The 20,127-nt window shown below is 43.4% G+C and overlaps 1 protein-coding gene across 3 annotated transcripts in view; it reads right to left on the bottom strand.

Moving 5' to 3' along the window:
- Positions 1-3,217: 3,217 nt before the first annotated feature.
- Positions 3,218-20,127, bottom strand: part of COL14A1 (collagen type XIV alpha 1 chain) — a 194,873-nt gene continuing 177,963 nt past the window's right edge. For 2 of the 3 annotated variants that reach the window (XM_037166708.2, XM_037166707.2), the window contains exons 46-48: positions 7,373-7,450; positions 5,685-5,840; positions 3,218-4,053 (exon numbers count right to left, since the gene is read on the bottom strand). In XM_037166708.2, the coding sequence (XP_037022603.2) occupies positions 3,974-4,053; positions 5,685-5,840; positions 7,373-7,450 (314 nt within the window). In that variant the 3' untranslated portion in view covers positions 3,218-3,973. Of the gene's footprint in view, positions 4,054-4,310; positions 4,866-5,684; positions 5,841-7,372; positions 7,451-20,127 lie in introns of those variants that run through there. The other variant, XM_037166709.2, reaches the window with a different exon arrangement.

Consider the following 20,127-nt stretch of genomic DNA (forward strand, 5'->3'; position numbering starts at 1 on the left):
TTGTTATTGTTGTTGTTTGTTTTATGCAAATCAACAAGCTTTATTTTTCATGTGTTCTAAATCATTTTTATCATTATTCTATTAAGGTCGTCCCAATTTTTCCCCCTTTGCCTGCCTCCACCTATCCCATTCCCTGTTTCCAGTCAATTCCCACACTGCTGTCCATGTCTGTGGGTCACTCATACATGTTCTTTGTCTAAGTCCCTTCCCTTTCTTTCCACCATTAGCCCCCTCCCCAATCCCCTCTGGTCACTTTCAGTCTGTCCCAAGTTTTCATGCCTCTGGTTCTACTTTGTTCATTAGTTATAGTAAGTCCCACCGCCACCCCTTTTTGCCATTACCATTTAAGGATCATCCATGTGTGAGCAGAGTAGCCTGAAGGGTAGGAGTGGCTGCTTTGAGCCAAATGCCTGGGTTTGAATAACTTTTCTGTTCTGTCTCCTCGTTGGGATAATAGTGAACAAGCTCTTGCATTGCTGTGATGACCCAATGACTTAAAACAGAAGTGATGCTTTTTATTGCCTCTCACCAATATTTCTGGTTTCCTTCTGTTTCCAAGTACTTGGGGAGGATTGTACTTCTCCACCCCTGTGGAGTGGAATTCGCTCATGTGATTCACTCAGAACAATGAAATGGTTCTCCATGGTCTCTCTTCCCCTCCCATGGCAATCATGGAAGTACCCGTCAAGGGGGGGGGGCACCCAAGGTCACTAGGAGCCAAGACAGGCAGGACAGCTGTCCTGCTCTCTCATGGGAGCAAGAAATAGAGGTATAGTGTGCAAAGCTCTCGAGATGTTAGCGTTTGTCGTTCCCACAGCATGACGTAGCCCAACCTCACAGGCACAACTTTCGAGCCCTTGGAGAAGGCCTGGCCGCTGGTACCTGCTTCATGGCAGCCTCCGGAGGGAAGTTCGGCAACATGGCTCATTGGAAGGGCCATTTTTCTTTCACTAACTTAAAACACACACCAGATCATGACACTCTTCTGCTAAAACCTACCAATTGCTTCTCACAGAACCTAACATCTAAATCTGGAACGCGGTGCGCAGGGTGCTACTGGCTCCCATGTCCAACCTTGCTCACACTTCCATTCACTCTCCCGCCATATTGACCTTCTTCATTCTTCGAACATGACAAGCACTTTCCTGTAAAGGGCCTTTGTATTTGACAAGATCTGAGCTTGATTTTGCCTCCCACACCTTGTCTCATCTTCATGTGTGAACTCAGATGTCAGGCCTGCGGAGAAGACTTCTCCGTCTACCCAATGGAAGCAGGTGCTCCTTTGTACCTCGTCATATCCCCGCCTCAACACTCTTCCTGCGTCTGCCATACTATTCATCACAGTCTGAAATTAACATTGCTTACTCTCTCATTTCCTGCCTTTCTCCAGCAACAGAGAGGAAGGTCCAAAGAGGACAAGCCACAGCTGTTGTTCACGGACTTATGCTCAGAACTGAAACAGTTCCTGGGCCCTGACTGGTGTGGCTTGATTAGCTGGGCATCGTCCTGCAAAGCCAAAGGTGTTAAGTTCAATGCCCAGTCAGGGCACATGTCTGGGTTGGGAGTTTGGTCGTCATGTACAAGAGGCAACCAAGCGATGTTTCTCTCTCACATCAATGTTTCTTCCTCTTTCTTTATCTCTCCCTTTCCCTCCCTCTAAAAATTAAATAAAAGTTGAAATAAAAAATAAAACTGTTGCAGGTTATGGAAGGATGAGGGAGGGTGGCAGAGGCTGAAAAGAAAGAGGTCGGGACGGTTGTCCCAGAACAACGTGGAAGCTCATCTGAATACAAAATACTACCTTAAAATAATGATTTCCCAAAGAAATTGAGTTTCTAACCAAAGTGATAGAAAGTTCTGAAGATTGATGGCCTTTTTGTGTGTGTGTGAAATGATGCTTTATTTCACAAAAAGTTACGTGTATTTCTGCCAAAATAGGTAAGTCAGTAAAAATGCAATTCGAAATGAGATTTTATTACAAGGCAATGTATGGTAAACACAAAACTCCTGAACCTGAATTACACCTTTTATTTTGACCATTTCACTCACTAAAATCGGATGTAGTGGGTCCAAGCGATGACACATTGCCAACTAATGAAACTTCCCCGTAGCTTAAATAAACAGATCACCAAGCAAAACGAAACCCAGTGTGTCTGCATGACTCAAGAATGACAGGAATGGCTTAAACCTCTAGTGGTGTATCCTTCACCATTTATAACAAACTTTGAGGCCTTTGAGGGATACCTTATTGAACTGAATTTCCAAGGACCAAGTACTGAAATGTACAGAATGTCTCCTCTCTACTCAGTTGTTAAAAGACTAAGGAATCTAAGATACAAGGGTGTGAAGTGACAGGTGACACACCCCACTCATTCGAGGGAGTTCTCTCAGGTGACTGGGGTCAACCCGTCTTAATCAACCTCGGGCAAGCATTCTCTTTACCACTCCTGCTTTCTCCGTGTGGAATCATGTTGTGTAACTAAAAGGGAATAGCTGTGTGTTATCTGCTCTCTGTTTTCTCTCATTGCTGCAACGGTGCCAAAAAACTCTTCGCCTGGATCCCCCAAAGCCCACAAGTAGAACCTACAGCTTGAAATGCTTTGGCTGGGAAGGTCGTAAACCAGATCCGTATGGCGAAGGAAACCAAAGAAGGTCAGACGAGCTTCTTGATCTGGGAAGAATCCAGCTCCTCATTATAACTGACCCCATCCCTGCTATTTAAAATGAACTGTTACTAGAAAGACGCTACAGGAAAGGAGAGCAGACCTGAAGCATAGGGTTCTCTTTCATTTCTATTTTTGAAAGTAAATAATAGGACCTGAATCTTTCCCAAATGTGGATTTTTTTCCTTTGTGAACAAAAGAAAAATTATAGTTTAGGGGTTAGAGTCTATTAGAGTCTACCCTACTCTGCCTTCTAGTGTTTTTCAGGTTTTTTAAAAATATATCAGATGATATACGGGCTCTTCAGTCAGCCATCGGTCAACATTTAGCATCAGCCTTGTACTTTCCCTGCCATTGCTTGTTTGGTGGGTTACAAATGAATGAATTTCAAGGCAACTGCTTCTTCTGTTAAGCTTCATACTACACTCAAAATGAACGAACAAACGAACGAATGAATGAATGTTTGAATACCTGTCTGAAGGAAGGCAACTGCTATTCTTCTGGTTAAAACTCCGCTCAGTTTAAGGTGACAAAGGTAAAAAAGAGTCCACCCAGGTTGTTTTACATTTTTATTTGCTTACAAAAGAGAATGCAAATGGGTTTGCAAAAACTTATCTGCATGTACAAAGTAAACCATGTAGATAAAGAGGGCAAGCCTTGGAAATACTTCCGCATAAGTTGCTCATCAAAACTGGGTCTGTTTGTATTAGAACTGGTGGGAAGGCATTATTGTACATGTCAAAAAAAAAACACTGCAAAACTTAATCTCTTTTTTAATATCACCAAATTCAGAAAGGAGTTCTTAGAACACATATTTTGGACGGCAGAGAAACTGGTTACCTCAGAGCTGGACACATCAGTTAAGCAAGAGGCAGTTTCTCCAGTGATGCCCCCCTTTCTTTTCAGCCAGGCTACAGTGAATAGTGGTAAGTGGTGTATTGCATCTCTTTAAATTCTTCTGCTAGGACCCTTGCAATCACATCTGCCTCGCTGCACTGTAGGACTTGAGATAATCTAACACAGACAAGATTCCAGTTCAATTTTGTTTTGCCAATTTTTCTCTGAGCGCTCTTCTCTGGAAAAAAAAAATAATAACCTGGCACGTCATTAAAACAACAAAGAAAAGCAACTCCGTGGTGTCCCAGATTAAGGTTTTCTTTTTTTTTAAATCTACTTTTTTGGTCCATACTAACGATATCCAAGAAGGACATGCCCCTGAAAGGTAGTATACAAACCACATAATGACATTCTGCTTGAATAAGGTCCCTGAAGTGTTCCTGCAGTTGGTCTCCCGCTTCCACACGAGGCCATCAGATCCCAGACCCCCACAGTTCCATGGCTTCCAGCTCGTCTTGGACAGGAGTGAATTCCGGCTGGTCAGGATGGGGCGCTAGAGAGGAAGAGTGGGGGTGGGGACTTGATAGGACCCAGAAACCACAAACTGGCATTCTCCCCTCAGGTGGGTCCGCAGAGACGTAGATTTGGTCATGACAGTACAGAGGTATCCTGCTCAGGTAGAAAGCAGTAGCGACCTTTTCCCACCACACAGTTTGTTCCTTTCCCAGGAAGTTTCAGATGGTTAGTCCAAGAAGAAAGGGACAGATACGTTACAGACATGGTTAGAAGACTAGAGTAACAGCCAAGTGATTAAATAGTATGTGTTTTATTTACAACAGGAATCCTGAAAACTCAGCACAATTATGAAAAATAAAATTTAAAAACCAATCTCATGTTAGAAGTCCACCACCAGGGGGCAGTAGGGAGGTTAGGTGATAAGAGGAAGAATGGAGCAGGGTGGTCAGGGAGAAAGATGTCCATTAATCTTGTGTGGGGACAGAGTAGAGGAGAAGGCACATACAAGTGACTTTAGTTTGGAGCCTTCGCACAGGGGAGTTTGGGATAAATTCTTGGTACATGGAGCTGACGCGGAGCGTTCTGTTTCTATTATAATCGGCAGGTGATTTGGTTAAGTTCCCGTATTAACATCCTGTGTGTGTTGGGAGTGTGGGAGGCCAGAGGTGTGACAGTGGGCAGAAGGGAAGCAGGTGAGGCAGGGAAGCAGAGTGCCCATTGTTAGGGGCAGGGGGCGGGGTGGTGGTGGTCAACAGGACAATTCTGTATCCATAGCCAATTTCCCAGGCCCATGTCATCAGAGTGGAGGAGTTCCACTTCAGTGCTGGTAATCATTGTAAGGGATCAGATCTTAATAAAGGACAGGGAGAGTTGAGAGAACAGGGAGGGAAGAGATGAACAGAGAAAAACACATCAGCAAAACTCTGACCAGTTCCTCTGGCAAATAAGGTTAAATTCCTGCTAAAGCAGAAACTTTAAACATATCCACTGATCAGTTCATTGTCTCAAAGCAGTCTCTGAATCTTTCTCTTGATGCTTCCGAGAAGGACTATGTCAGAAAGTGTCTCATTGCCCAACCCGCAAGCATGCAGCCTGCAGATGTTTTTAAGAAGCATCATCTTTTCAGAATCTCATACCAGGAATTAGTAACGAGACAAGGACAGCATGGCCACTTTTGCTCCTTGTTACAATGATCTTTGGTCATTGATGCATGTGGTGGGCAGGATGTCATCCCAGAGAATCTAGGGGATCCTAAATTATGAGGAACTTCTAAGTGAGAGTTTCCTCCATGCGAGAATAATGTTTTGCAGGATATCGTGGCCACACCACAGCAGTAACATAGATGGAGCAGCCCCAAAGAACATTCAAATGTGTGCCCCAGCGACCAATTCAAGGTCAGAGGCCAAGTCTGTGTGGCCAAGTCTTCTTTGCCATTTAGAAGCAAAGAAGACTTAGGTGTGCTGTTGTTTTGAACTTCTCCTGGTTTTTAAAGAGGTAACCTTTAGAGTAATTTGCACTTTACAGAAGATATCTCTGGATAACGTAAGGTAGTGAGAATTTCAAGTTCTGCTTCTCTGCCATATTTGGTCTATTTTTCAAAGTGTCCCTTCATTATCATGGTACATTATAGTAAAACATTCCTCAAAGCCCACAGAGGTTGGCACTTACCTCCCACCCCATAGGCAGAACATGAAGAGGGGTCGCAGTATCCAGGCTGACCAGAGGGACCTTGTGGTCCAGGCACCCCCAGGTGACCTGGTGGACCTCGTGGTCCAGGGGAGCCAGGGGGCCCCGGGCTTCCTTGCCGACTCTCCCCAGCAGGTCCTAAAAAGCACCCACAATGAAAGCAGTTGGTCTTTTACCACCACAGGGTGAGTTTTGAGACCACCAAGATGTAAACTCCATTCCTAATTATTGAGTTCTTCCTACACTGGATTCCCTGGACAGCGAATCATACTGGAAACACACACGCCCCCAGAGGGCGATGCTTTTAATCAGCTCAGGAAACTAGAATACAAACTCTATTCTTTTCCATCACCTCCTGGATATCGAAGGAGAAGGAATACAGCACTGTCAGCCTTGTTCTCTCTGTGGAGCTTCTGTTTCCCAATGTGAAGCCAGTGTGTAGGTGGGTGCACACACACACACACACAGCTCAGACTCAACCTCATCATCTGCACTGGTTTATGGCCCCAGATAATTGAAATAAATTAGTCTGTGTCTGAAAGAAATTATCCTGTACAAGAAAAAGTCTAGAATTGGACCCAATATACTAATTCAAAGTACCTTCAGCTAGCTTTTATCAATGGAAAACTTATGAAAATGGAGATTACAATTTGTGTGAATTTAAAAAGATTTGTTAGGTTTTCTGTTTGTTGGTTTTTAGGCCTGGGTCCCAAAAGTATTTAAGAGACATTTTTCAACTAGAAATAAAATTCTCTAACTGGAACCAAAATGTAAATTATGAACATATTTAAACAGATACATTCAGTTTCATTTCATCAGTATTCCCCAGCACCCAGTCTGCACAAGTCACGATGCTGGATCAGTTATACAGTCTCAATAACAGAAGTATTTACATTCAGAATAAATTTTTTGCATTAGGAATCTCTCCTAGAAAAGCTGTTTTCTCAAATAACTGTTAGGTTGGAAAGAAAAGTCTATAAAACACTTGCTTCAATGTGGCTAAGACCCAAATTGCAAATATCCTATAGAATTGCAAACTTACATTTCTAGTAATGAGATGATCATTTAAAGACCATTATAAAATCACCTAGTAAGGTACACGAAATGCAAGCTTTACACAAAACTCGTTCAGTGAGACTACCATGGTGGCAGAAACTATCAGTGCCCATCAAGTGTCTACACGTTCCTCTAGACTTTGAGTCTCCCCTGCAGGTCAGTTGGAACTATGTAACTCACTCTAGCTAGTGAAATACGACAAGCGACTCGTGTCAGTCTGCATTTGGGAATTTAAAAGCTGATATGCCCCCTTTATCTTTCTCCTGGGGGTCTTCTGTTGCAAATGGGGAGGAATCATCTTATATGAAACTATGTATCATGTGTATAAAAGCAACTTTTATGGTGTTGATCCACTAAACATTTGTTATAACAGCATAGCCTATCCAATCCTAATCCATGCAAATAATAAGATCCCAGAATATGCTGTAACTTTGGGAGCTCATATGAGGAGGACTGCCACTAACAAATTGGCCTCTAGCAAAATGAATGAGAGATACAGCCATTCCAGTTAGATACAAGGATTTAATATGGCCATATTCCTCACCTGTAACATCCAGTGAATATAAAGATGGAGGATTTCCATTTGCAAGTTTCTGTTAGGTAGGAATATTTACCTGCTGGCCCAGGGGGTCCTCTTGGGCCTTGGCTTCCAATGCCTGGATTTCCTTTTTCTCCCTTGGTACCAGTTAGACCTGTTTATTAGGAGGAGGTGGGAGGAGGAGAGGGAGAAGGAGAAGAGGAAGAAAGAAAAAGTTCTCTTTAAAACGAAACCTGGTAGTCCATTTTTCTGGGCTTTAAAATAACCCTCTCTAAGGAAGACAGTGATGGGGGTTGCTCTGGGAGATGGTTGCCATGGGACTTGTAAATTATATGCTGACACCGGTGACTTTTGCACAGCCGTGGACAGGAGGCTGGTTCTTCATCTGAGCATGCAGCCTGTGTGTGCAATACTGCAAGGTTATCTTCCTCCTTCATACTAAGTGGTTCGGCCCACCAGGAGCTGGCCTCGGTCTTTGCACGCACCAAGCCATTCAATGTATGCAGTCGGCACTCCACAAATAACACAATAGAAGTCACAAGTGAACACGTCTAACATTTTCCTTTTGGCCCACCCTGTAATGTATCTGCAAAAGGCATGAATTATAATTAGGCAGCAAAGTTCTGAAGAGCGTGAGTTTCCATTAAAAACTTGGAAGCTTCAGAAAAGCCTGTGTTTGATTTGGCTGATTCAGCCCCATAAAAATCTAAACCTATTGCTGTGTCTTTTCCACGAAACAGACTTCTTATTCCAAATAATTTATAGTGCTATTAACAAACTTTACATTTTCACAAAAAACAAAAGAAGCATAAATTCTGACACCTCATTGCCGAAGCAGGTTCCATCACAAGACCGCCGGGCAGGTGGCCGAATGCTGCGTTCAGAGCCTGCCAGGCTGGGCATGCATTGCATCAGCCTGGGGTCTGGGTTACCCCGACTCCCACCTCAGAAGACCTCTGGTGTGTCTGGTTTTCATGTGCAACAACGCTTTGACATAGCAAAACGTGGAACCACATCTCCATCTAATTACACTCAACAGAGAAATTGTGCAATTTGGCAAAGCCTGGAAGGGAACATGAATAAATGAAGACAACCACTCCGATAGGTGGTAGGCGTGCAAGTGATTGAGAATGTTTAAGATTACAAACAGCTTTTTTTCCATATTAAATGTAGCACATATTCACTGCAGACAAAGGAGAAGACACAACGTACAAGAATCCCCGCCCTTGAAAATAATCACTTTTTATAGCTTGGTTTGTAACTTCCAGAAGGAAAGGTGTTCATGTAGTATCTACTCTGAAATTAGTTGACAAAGAATTAGTTGACCAAAAAAAAAAACCCACTTATGAGCCACTAGTTCTTTCTACATGATACGCATAATCATAATTAGTGCACATAATTATCTTTTGATTTGAAGCTTTGATGACTGCTGTGTTCCTTGTGAGCACCTCCTGGGGGCAAGGTATTCTAACATCCTTTAAAAAGCCCTTCTTCCTGCCCTGGCTGGTGTGACTCAGTGGACTGAGTGCTGGCCTGCGATCTAAAGGATCGTGGGTTCGATACTCCCAGTCAGGGCACATGCCTGGGTTGTGGGCCAGGCCCCCAGTGGGGGGTGCTGGAGAGGCAACCACACATCCAAGTTTCTCTCCCTCTCTTTCTCCCTCCCCCTCTCCCTAAAAACAAATAGATAAAATCTTTCAAACAAATAGTAAAAAGCCCCTCTTCCTCATTAGTGGTCCTCAGGGCTACTCTACCCACTGCTGCGTTTCCCCAGCACCCATGCCTATTGCCTGTGGCCTTGGTGTTTTTCGAGCTCAAAAAAGACCAGCTCAGCAACAGGAGGGCAGGGCATTGACCTCAGAGCCTCTGATCTCCTGTTTCTGGCCTCATCCTTCCCTTAGGAACGAATAATGAGGAACGTGATTTCTCAAAAGTAAAATACCATTGAATCTGCATTCAAAAAGCGCACAACTTAGACTGGCCAACAATTAAGGCTTGACTGCTAGTCAAGTTGTCCAGGCAGAAAACCACCTTGAGTACACCCCCTGGGTATTCCCAATTAGCTAAACTAGCAGCAAATTGGTTACTATTAGGTGAGTACTTTGTAGCTGCTAGGTGCTCCTTCACTTGCAAACGAGTGTGCCCTAACACGCATCTGGGAATTTAGCAGAAATTGTTAGAATCAGAGTCACTTTCCCCAGAGGGAACATGATCAAATACACCAATGACTAATGCCAGGCTGCTCATGATTAACCGCAGGCTGACTCAGAGGCCTCCCGTGAGCTTAGGGTCGGTCCTCAAGGATTGATGTTAATACCACGGCTTCTCCGCAGGGCGACTGGGCTGAACAGGACCTCCGGGAAAGTGTTCTCAGGAAGAACCCCTGATAAGAGTTTCCTGACGTATCCTTTGCTCATTCATAAAGAAAGCAAAAGGTGGAGAAGACCGGGGAGTAGAAAGCCTAGTTCTTTTAATTTTCTAAGTTATGTAGATAAAAACAAGTGGAATTTGATACTATCTGTAATACAAGTCAAGACAGGAAAATCTCACAAAAATATTCCAGCCCCTCAAAATGCCCTAAAAATAAATTCTAAGAATACAATTATATGCCATCAAGGAATTTTAGATTTTGTTACCCTTGAAGTTATGATCCAACTAGAGGTAGGCTAATATATAAATATTGGTCCCTGAGGGACACATGGACAAAAAATAAGGGGGGGGGGGTGGAAATGGGAGGAAGGTGGGGGACACAGAGGGGTGAGCTGGGATAGGAGTAAAAGACAGAAAACGGTACTTGAATAACAATTAAAATAAATTAATTTAAAAAAAAGAAAAAATATTTGTCCCTGGGTTCACTTATGGTTCTGAGACTGAAGGAATAACACATCCATGGAAAAGAACTTGGTTATAAATCTATTTTTGGAATAATAAAAAGCACATTAAAAATCAATATGCAAGTACCTAAGATAAGGACTGAAATTAAAGACTAAGCTTACAGACTTTGGATCTCTCAAAAAAAGATCTGGGTATGTTTTGATAAGCCTTGTAGGCCTTGATTGAAAGGAGGGAAATCGAATGTCTTCAAACGTCAGCCTACGACCGTCCCCGAGATGACAGAAGGCAATGGGGTCTGGACATAGTCACTCTCCACAGACAAAACGAGTCATTGCCCATAAGGACTTCCCTCACACACCTCTTTGTGAGGACCCAAGATAGGGCTGCTTGGTGCTAAGATAGGGACACCAGAGCTACATGCCAGCATCCTTTCCAAGGCATTGGGACTTCCGAGTGCACGGGATGTTCCCTCCTTCTGACACACCCTTCTCACCTGCACTGTCTCCATCAATACTCCTCATTCTTCAACAATCAACTCAAAGCTTCGCCACAACCATAACAGGCAGAAGAAGCATAAGGGATTCAAGAGGGAAAGGATTATCTATCTTATTCATGGCTATATCCCCATCACTGCTATGGAGACTTCCACACAGTGCATGACCAATATATAGTGAGTGAACGAACAAGCAAACAAACAAGTGAATGAGTTCTTTGCTTGCATATTATCAGTACCTCCGTTGGCACTTAACCCATTGCATTGCTTGTTCTTGTGTTCATCCCATCTGGAACTATGAGCCTGTTGACCTCAGGGATTATCCCCTATTTAGTGTCAGATGCAATCAGAGTCTTACACATAGTGAGTAGATGCCTATTAAACACTGGAAGACTAGCTGAACAACTGAATGTCAATGTCAACATGCAGCTGACTGTTAAATGCAAGCATGACCTTGAAGGATTAACAAGCAAAACGCCTTAGGCTGGAGCTTCACTTTCACCTTCACATGTCTGGCTTATGAGAACAATGCTTTTTATGACAAGTTCCCTGTGTGGCGATGTGAACTACTAGTGTTCCTTAGAGATGAGTATCATTGACTCCAATAACTTGAACTCTGTGCCATTTTTTAAAAATGAGCATAACTGATATAAATGAAAATCTAATTGACCAAAATATGACTTAGCTACGAACCTTAGTTTTCTATACAATTACCAATATTATTTAGGACAATCGGAGAAAAGTTTTTCTATTATTCATCTCTTTTTTTGTATGTTTTTAATGAGAACTTTTAAGATCTATTGTTTAGATCTTACTCTCATCAAGATCTTAATATCATACTCTCTTATTTCTTTTTTAAAAGCTCTTGAAACAGATTTTACTCTTTAAAAACACTTTGAGGGTCACAGAACTACTAAGGGGGACGTACAGAGAGTTCCCACCTGCCTCCTGCCCGAACACTTGCACAGCCTCCCCCAACCCCAACACCCCCACCAGAAGGGTGACTGTGATGTATGTGTTCTCCTCGAGAGTCTCCTTAGAAATGACTCCAAGGCCACCTGACCCTCCCTTACCACTAACCTAACACTGACCCTCTCATGTTTTCTTTCTTTCACTGGTCAACTAAGTCAGAGAACTGTTTGCTTTAGTTCTTCATTGTATTCCCGGTTTCAGGCATATATTAGGCATTCGGGAAATATCTGTCAGGCAAATGGATGAATGAATGAAATACAAAGTCTGACTATAGACCCTGACAGACTAAAGATGTGGCTAGTTGGTACATCAGCTACACTTCCACATGACCTCACTAGGTTTTAAATGGTAGATGCCTTATGTATGAGCTCATTTAGTCTTTGCAATAAAACAGGAGGGCAGCCACTATGCTTAGCCCTAAAAGAGGGCTGTAATACAGAGAAGTTAAGTCACTCGTTTTTAGCTAGGAAGTACCAGAGCCAAGTTCGCCCCCCAGGCAGGTGGGTGCTGAAGCCTGTGCTGGTGACCACAGCACTCCCTGCCTCCCTCCACCCCAAGCTGGCCCTCCAGGTTGTGTTTCTAGTCTTGTTTGTTGTAGCTGTGGCTTCCTGACCTGCCTGCCGAAAGTCTGCATATTTTTTCTGGCCCGGAATCAACCCTGTGGTTGTCACATTCCCTAACCCTACTTTCCTGGGTTTATATATTTGACCTCTGCTCTGAGCAAGCCTTGGGGTTAATTTCAAGAGGATTTATCCTGCTCACACTGACTCCATGTTCAGGGTCTGGCCCTTGGTTATTGGGCTCCCATTTTTCTGACCTCTGCGTAGGGAGAGTGTGCTAATTCCTTTGCTCCCTGATTACACCAAGCACTCCAGGCTGGAGTCTTACTCTACTACACGGAGCCCATCCACTCCCTCATGACCCCAGACATTCTGAGCAGCTCCCAGGATTTATGCTCAGACGGATAGGCAAGGCCTGGTTAATGCTTTCATTGTAATTCTACCAAAAATTCACAGACACTGTGAGACAAGGTTTCAACTGTGTTACCTTATTGTCTATTGTTTGGGAGATGCAATGTATTGCAAGCAGAGTATGCTTTTGAGCCAGCGTATGTTGGAATGCCTACTAGGTGCAAGGTCCTAGATGGGTCCCTAGGTACAAGACGAAGGGTTTGTTAGACTCAATTCAGCAAGTGTCTTTTTGCACTTATCCAGGCTCTGCTGTCAGTACATATTAGTCTGTAGGATTATTGTCAGCATGTGTGGCTCCATGTTTGGGCCTGAGGTGGCCAAGGCTGGAAAATACACGGTTGCTCTGAAAGTAAACAAACTTTGCAAACTATTGCTAAGGGTCCCCCTTCCTATCACCTTTTCCATGAAACAACTGGCCATCTAGTATACCTCTATAATCCAGGGTTCAGCCAGGGAAACATAAGCCATTCTAGAGCTTTCAGGCAGAGGGAATTTAAAATGGGTACTTACTTGGTTACCTTACTAACAGGATTAAGCAGCCAAATAAAGGCCATGGGGCAAACCCATAACTTAGGAAGAGCAGGAAGCCACTATCACCACTCGAGGGCAAAGACAATGGGAAGAAAGGGTGTAACTGGAGCCCATTGGGTAGGGCCTTCTGGTGGGATCTAGAATTGAGTGAGACATTGTCCAATGGAAGCAGGAGTCAGACAGTCTGCAGCCACAACTGGAGTTGCAGAGGAGGCTGGGTGTGGTTGAGGGGAGAAATATCCTGCCTTTACCCCTCTTCCTACCCTCTGGTCCTTCTCAATGCCTCCCATTGGCTAAGGCTGTCCCGGACCAGAAGGTGAGGAAGTGCGAGAACAGTGATGCACAGAAAAAGGAGAGAGAAGGGCAAACTGCCCAGCCTGGCCCCAATATCTGAGAATTCAGAATAAAAGGCACCCATCCTTCTCTGTGGCAGGTCACCATGTTGTAGGGGGTTAGGGGCAGGGTCAGGGTCAGGGTTAGGGTAGCTGTAATGCAGTGTGGGAGTAGCTACAAAATATGAGAGCACAGAACTGAGGCATCAGTGGGGAATCACAGAAGGCTTTACAGTATAGCTGACCCCTGGAGTGAAGACTTAAAAAGCAGGTGTCAGCCAGATAAAGAAGGGGCAGATAGAAGTGCAGACTCAAAGGTTTGCAGACATTAAACTAGTTCCAGGATCTGCCCAGGGAACTAGTTGGCTACTACAGCAACAACTGCAGGTTGGGGAGTGGCAACTTGAGAGGCCAGGCCTGGTGATAAACTTTGTGTTTATCTCTAAGGATTTTGCATATTGCCCCTCCCTCAATATCTGCTACAGTTTTTGTTTTCTAACTTCATACTCTTTTTTTTCCCAAGAAGAACTCCAATCTGTTTAAGCTTCAGGCTCCACAAAACCCGGATCTGCCCCTGCTGGGTGCCAACAAGCAGTACAATTGGCTAAGGGGGGCTGGAATCCTGTGAAGCTTAACACCACCAATAAACACTGTGCTAGTCCCACAGAAAAGCCAGCAGAAAGTGTGTGGAATCATATTTCTACCCAGTGGGCCACCCACTGGTCAAAGGAACCTGTTAACCAGATCAAGAACAAGACAACAGAACATTTTACACTTGGGTTTTTGTACCATTATAATGCAGGCAGGAGGTCCTTTGGTCTTCTGACCACAGACATCTAAAGTAGACACGCTTGCATTAGGGCAGCGAGGGGAGGATGGAAATTAGGAGGGGGAAGGGAGGTGGTAGAGGGGGCAGGGAGGGAGGAAAGAAGAGCATACACAGTTGGTTACCTGTTTGCAGGTTGACTGTTCACAACTACAGGTGCATAGCAAATGGGAATGGGGAGGAGTCGGCGCACCAGGAGTCTGGCTTTTTGTCCACCTACTTTTGCCCTGACACTATGACATTACTGGGACATAATGAGAATGTCAGGCTCAATGCAAACCTATCAAAATTATAACTACCCCTCCAACATCGACTGTTAGGAAAAATATAAATAATTCGAAGTCAGCAGGAAAGTGAGCCGATTTTTATGGCTTAGAAAAAAATGGCCATTTGGGTTCAGAATGAATATTCAACCAGACGAAGATCATTAACTTACAGCTTGGTCTGGTCATCATTCCTCACAGAACTGAAAAGTGATATGATGCTCTGCACGCTTGGAAAAGAAGAGTTATGTCAGGGCACTGGGACAAGGCCAGGGTCTGCAGAGTTTAAAACAAAATGTGTTATGATCAACAGCCCTTCTTAATAAGCATGACAAATGTGCTCTTAAATAAGTACAACTTACATCTAGAATCCTTATGTTTTCTCAAACCAGCAAAGAGGTTCAGAAAACTCAAATTACTTTGCTACAATCACACAGTAATTTAGTGTCAAAGTTACATCGTCAATCAATGAAAATGAAAAGGGTTTATGAATACATCTATTTCCATGTATGTTTTCACCCAACTATACAAATGCACTTTGATTTATGTATTTATTACTTTTATTGCTTTAAAGGTCATGTCAAGCCCGGGCTGGTGTGGCTCAGTGGATTGAGGGCTGGCCCGTGAACCAAAAGGTTACCGCCGATTTGACTCCCAGTCAGAGAACGTGCCTGGATTTCGGGCCAGGTCCCCAGCAGGGGGCACACAAGAGGCAATCATACAGTGATGTTTCTCTGCCTCTCTTTCTCCTTCCCTCCCCTTTTCTCTAAAAATAAAATAATCAAAATCCTTTTTTAAAAAAAAGTCATGTCAAAAAGTTTGGTGAAAATGCTTTATCAAAGCTAATATAAACAGCTTTAGTTTTATCACATAAGCTAGTATGTGTTTTCTTGCCAATTTACTTGCTTTGTTCAAGGCCAGAAATTTGGAAAATGGCAAAGAACTTCCCTACATTCAGAAGCAAAAGAGCCTCAATCAATCTCTCTCTCTCTCCACACACACCCCCATAGACAATGTACCCAGGAAGTCCTTTGATCTTTGATCACAGACATCTGACTTAGACACATATTTGAGCACTGAAATGTCCCATGCATTTGCTATGTTATAGGCAGCTCCTAACCAGTGTAACCAAAACTCCTATTTAAAAATCTCACCTTACTTTCTGGGCTAAATTTATATGATGATGACTTGAAGAAAATGCTGACACTGTCCACTTGGCAGTAATGGACTATTAACAAGATGTCTCAGGACTGACGTACTATAACCACATGGGTTTCTGCTTGTATCATGGCTCTGGGCGAGTGAGGAAGGCAGCCAAAAAGCTAGTGCTGATCAACAGCATAAATCACTTATGACTCATGAAATAACTATTATATTTTGGGTATTATGGGGAATGAAAGGAAAATAGACGTTCAGTTTGGTCTTTGGGGAGCGTGCGGCCACATGGGTGAGACAGGATTAGCAACAATGAAACCATTCAAAGATGATTCAGGAAAGTGTACTCTACCGTATATTCTACCTGGGTGCTAAGTGATGTGTTTCCCATGCTAATGAGGTAGGGATCTGCCATGTACTCATTTATCAAGTGACTATTTGTCCAGGCTCCCTGTGGGGCAATGCACAGTCCAGGGGAAGATAAGTACACCAACAGTTGCAGTGTAGCAGGAAATGCTGTGGTTGGAGGCATGTGCCTGGGGACAGAGAAGCACAAACGAGGAAGATCTCATTCGGTCTGGTTCAGTTGGAATAGGGCAGCATAGCAATAACAAATCCACTGGCCAAACAAATAAACCACGTGAAGAAGGGGCAGTCTGACAGAGGTGACTCTTGAGATGAGTTTGGAAGCATGAATATGGATGGGCCAGAGGAAGAACAAGGGTTCTGGAGGGCGGAAAGAGCATGTGAACACCAAGGAAGGGGTATAAGAACAGGCTACAGTGGAGATCGGCATTGAGGGTGGTAGGAAAGGAAAAGGCACGTAGGAAGAACATGGCAGGCTGAATTAGTGGTCTAAATTCTTTACTATTTTACAACAGAATTGTACATCCATTCCCATGCCAGGACTCTTTCATCTCCCTAGCCCTAGCACATGGCTTGGCCATGTGACTTGCTTTGACGAATGAGATATTAGTGGCAATGACATGAACAGAGGCCAAAAAAAGGATTGGGAGGTTGGGTGGCCCTGTTTTGCTTCTGCCATTGCCACAAGGAGAATGGGGAGCCATTTCCCCTCCGGCCAGGGCCCGATTAGAGCACAGCTGTCTCCACCTCCCACAGAAATGTGATAAAAAGTAATATTTATTAAATGCTACCAAGATTTTTGTGGTTTGTTATGCAGCAAAAGCTGACTAATACCTAGAGCACTGAGCAGTTCATTTTGCCTAGAAAATATGAACCAGGACCACACAAAGATATCTGACCAAAATGGCATTAACTCTGAGGAGTGTTTGTAGTACAACCCGCTACTCCAGACAGTGACTGAAATTCAGTGTGAGGAATCTGTTAACACCTACTTCACAGACCCTCCAGTTGAGCATTTCAAAAATTTGAAAGCGACTGAAACAATTATATTAGCTTTCATGGCAAAAAGAAGACACCATACCAGTTATGGTTTTTGTTATCATAATAGCCTTATTCTGCTAACTACAGAGGGAGGGGAACACAACTTGAGGGTCATTTTAGTTTGTCAGTTGCTTTTTAAAAATAATTCTTTGTGTTTATTTGGAAAATGACTTTATCCTGACTGCTTCCTGAAGCAGGAATACAAAAAAAAAAAAGTTAGTCTACTGAAACATTTTTCCAGTAGGTGCTACTCTTTCAAGGTGCTTAAATCCATATCTTATATTTCCCTCTGTAAAGCTACATCTGGCATGTGAATAACTTCAAGGTGGTGGGAGAGTAAAATACCCATTTAAATAGCGAAAACAGGCAGGCCCAGAGAGAGCCAGCTCTTCACGTGTGTCTCAGAAGGGCAGCCTGCTTGGAAATCAGTCTTAGGAATGAAAGCATCACCCTGTCACGATGCAAGGCCAAAGGCCTTGCTTCGATTTAAAGGAATATGATCAAATACATATTCCCCAGTTCTGTGATCTGCCCTCTTCAACACATACATCCTAACTCCCCTGCACTTGCCCGTGGGCTGGGCTAAGGGACTCCCTCCTAACCAAATATGCCAAAAGTAAAAGCTTGTGACTTCTGAGACCACACAGTCACAAAAAGGCATGGTGAACTCCTCCCTGCCATCTCTCTTGGATCAGCAGGCTTTGAGGAAAGCATCCACCATGTTTCAAGAACATTCAAGAACTGTCGTGGAGGGACCCACCCCTCTCCTGCTGACTGTGAGCAGAGGAGCCAGGGAGGGCCTGAGACTCCTGCCAGTGGTGCCGTGAGTGAGCCAGATCCGGTCAGACCTTCAGAGAGCTGACTGCAGCCCCGGCTAACATCTTGACTGCAGCCTCATGAAGACCTGGAGCCAGAACCACGCAGCCAAACCACTCCTGAATCCCTGGCCCACAAAAACCAGGACCCTGTATGTGCTGTTGTCTTAAAGTGATGTTTTAGGGTAATTTGTTGCATAGCAATAAATCACTAACACAGAGAGCTTCTCTCTACAGCCATGATGAATGTAGAGTTTGTTTGTAATAAGAAAAAATCCTACAAAATAAAAGATAATACAGAGATAAAGAGCATTCATTGCCTTAAATTTACTTTATATTAAGAAAACACAATCCAGCAAACCTTCAGGGAAAAGTCTTGTTCCAAAGGACATTCAAACTGGACTTTACCAGATAAATATTGGGTGGGAACACTCTATCTTTGCTTCTCTGGCATCCGTCTCAGAAGATGAGAGGCAGGGGATGGGGAAGCGAGAGAGCAAGAAAGCAAACACGTATTTCAGCAAATTTTCAACAGCAATGAAAAGACTATGTCTCATGCAACACAATATCAACTATAACACAAGATCACAGGGAAGACTTGTAAATATTTAAGCAACAACCAGCAAATTATTATGAGAGTTCTACCAGCCTTCTTTCTTTAATCAAGTTAGTCTGTCCCATAAAAATAATTTTTCCAGGAATTAAAGCAGGATACAAGGGTCATTAAGAAGTTCCACAGATGCTTACCACTGAGGCATTCCTGGCTCGCAACTGCAGCGCTTTCATTCTGAACTTGTGACCAAAGTTTGCTGCCAAATGTATCGTCAGTGCCAACAGCTCTCTCCCACCACAGGAATAATGAATACATGAACCTTCCTTCTTTCTCACTTTGAATGAGTCTGGGACCCAGTTTTCTCTGTAGACTTCTCAGCCTCACTGATCCACAGTGGACTGAGGCCTGAGCATTAAGGATGCAGATTTAGCATCCTGAGTCTGCAGCATTTTTGTCCTCATTCTGCAAGGGGTTGTCACAGACACAGGGCACCCAGAGGGTGGCCGGGTGCCACTCTACCTGGGGCTGCCTGGGAAGTTCAGCTCTGACTCCTCACCTGCCCCTCCTAACTTCCCCTTTTTCTCATTGTCTGCAACAAAGTCCACCTTTTTTTCCAGTTAACCACAGAATGTTAGGAGTGATAAAAATCGGACGCTTAAATCTTGTTTTCCCTTACCCAACCATTAGGAATGCGGCTCTCGGTGGCAGGAAAAGCTTGAGGGGAGTAACTTTCCAACCTCGATGTCCTTAAAGAACAATGAAAAATGAAGCCAGGTAACAAACAAAATAGGAAACGTTCTCTTGATTAAAGATGATATTCCAACATGATTTTTATTTTTGTCCTCAATAATAATAATGGAGTGACTGGCGCTCCTAGCACCCAAAATATTTGATTCCAGAGTGAATGTAAAGAGCTAATGAACTTAGCTATGGAACTTAATGATGTTCCATGATTGTAGACCTTCCAATGGGGAAGGTCTTCGGAACAATACCTGCCGGTCTTTTGCACTCAGTGTTTCCCAGGCACTGGATGGAAAAGATGCCGCCACCATCACCTGGTTTCAGGGACAGTCGGCATTGGAAGGCTTCTCTAGAGAAGGCCTTACTAAGAAAAACAAGTATAACAGAAAAGCAAGAGGTCTGTTGACCCAGGAACATGTGCCTGAAAAGTAGGAGGAGGTAATTTACATTTATTTGCATATGTCAGTGATGTATTTGCTATCTTAGTAAATCTTCACTGTGAACACAATGGAGACAAATGTAGAAAGACTAAGGAGTTACACGAACCTACATTTGTAGCTGTTGCATGCTCAGTAATTCTTAAACATAACTTCATTTTGACTTCATTATGTTTTCAGTGTTGGCACGCTGAGAATTTGCATCATGAAGTAAATCATTAGACTATAAACTACTTCCCTTTTACTGTTTTATATTACACTAGAGTGCATTGTAGCTTTTAAAATTATATGTGAAGATAAGTTATTTTTATTATCTATGGTTTTCATTTTAGAACAGTAGAAGGCACGTGGCGGAATTATTTGTTACGGAAAGCAAGGATGTTTGCTGGGGTTGAGAACCACGGCTTTAAAGGTTTCAAGCCCTTTCCCATCTCAGGACCTTTGGACATGCTATTGCGCTCTCTGCCTAGTATGCCCTCCTCTAACTCTTATTTATATGC

This window comes from Artibeus jamaicensis, unplaced genomic scaffold (genome assembly GCF_021234435.1).
Source record: "Artibeus jamaicensis isolate MK-2021 breed Jamaican fruit bat unplaced genomic scaffold, CSHL_Jam_final scaffold_916, whole genome shotgun sequence".
Classification (NCBI taxonomy): Eukaryota; Metazoa; Chordata; class Mammalia; order Chiroptera; family Phyllostomidae; genus Artibeus; species Artibeus jamaicensis.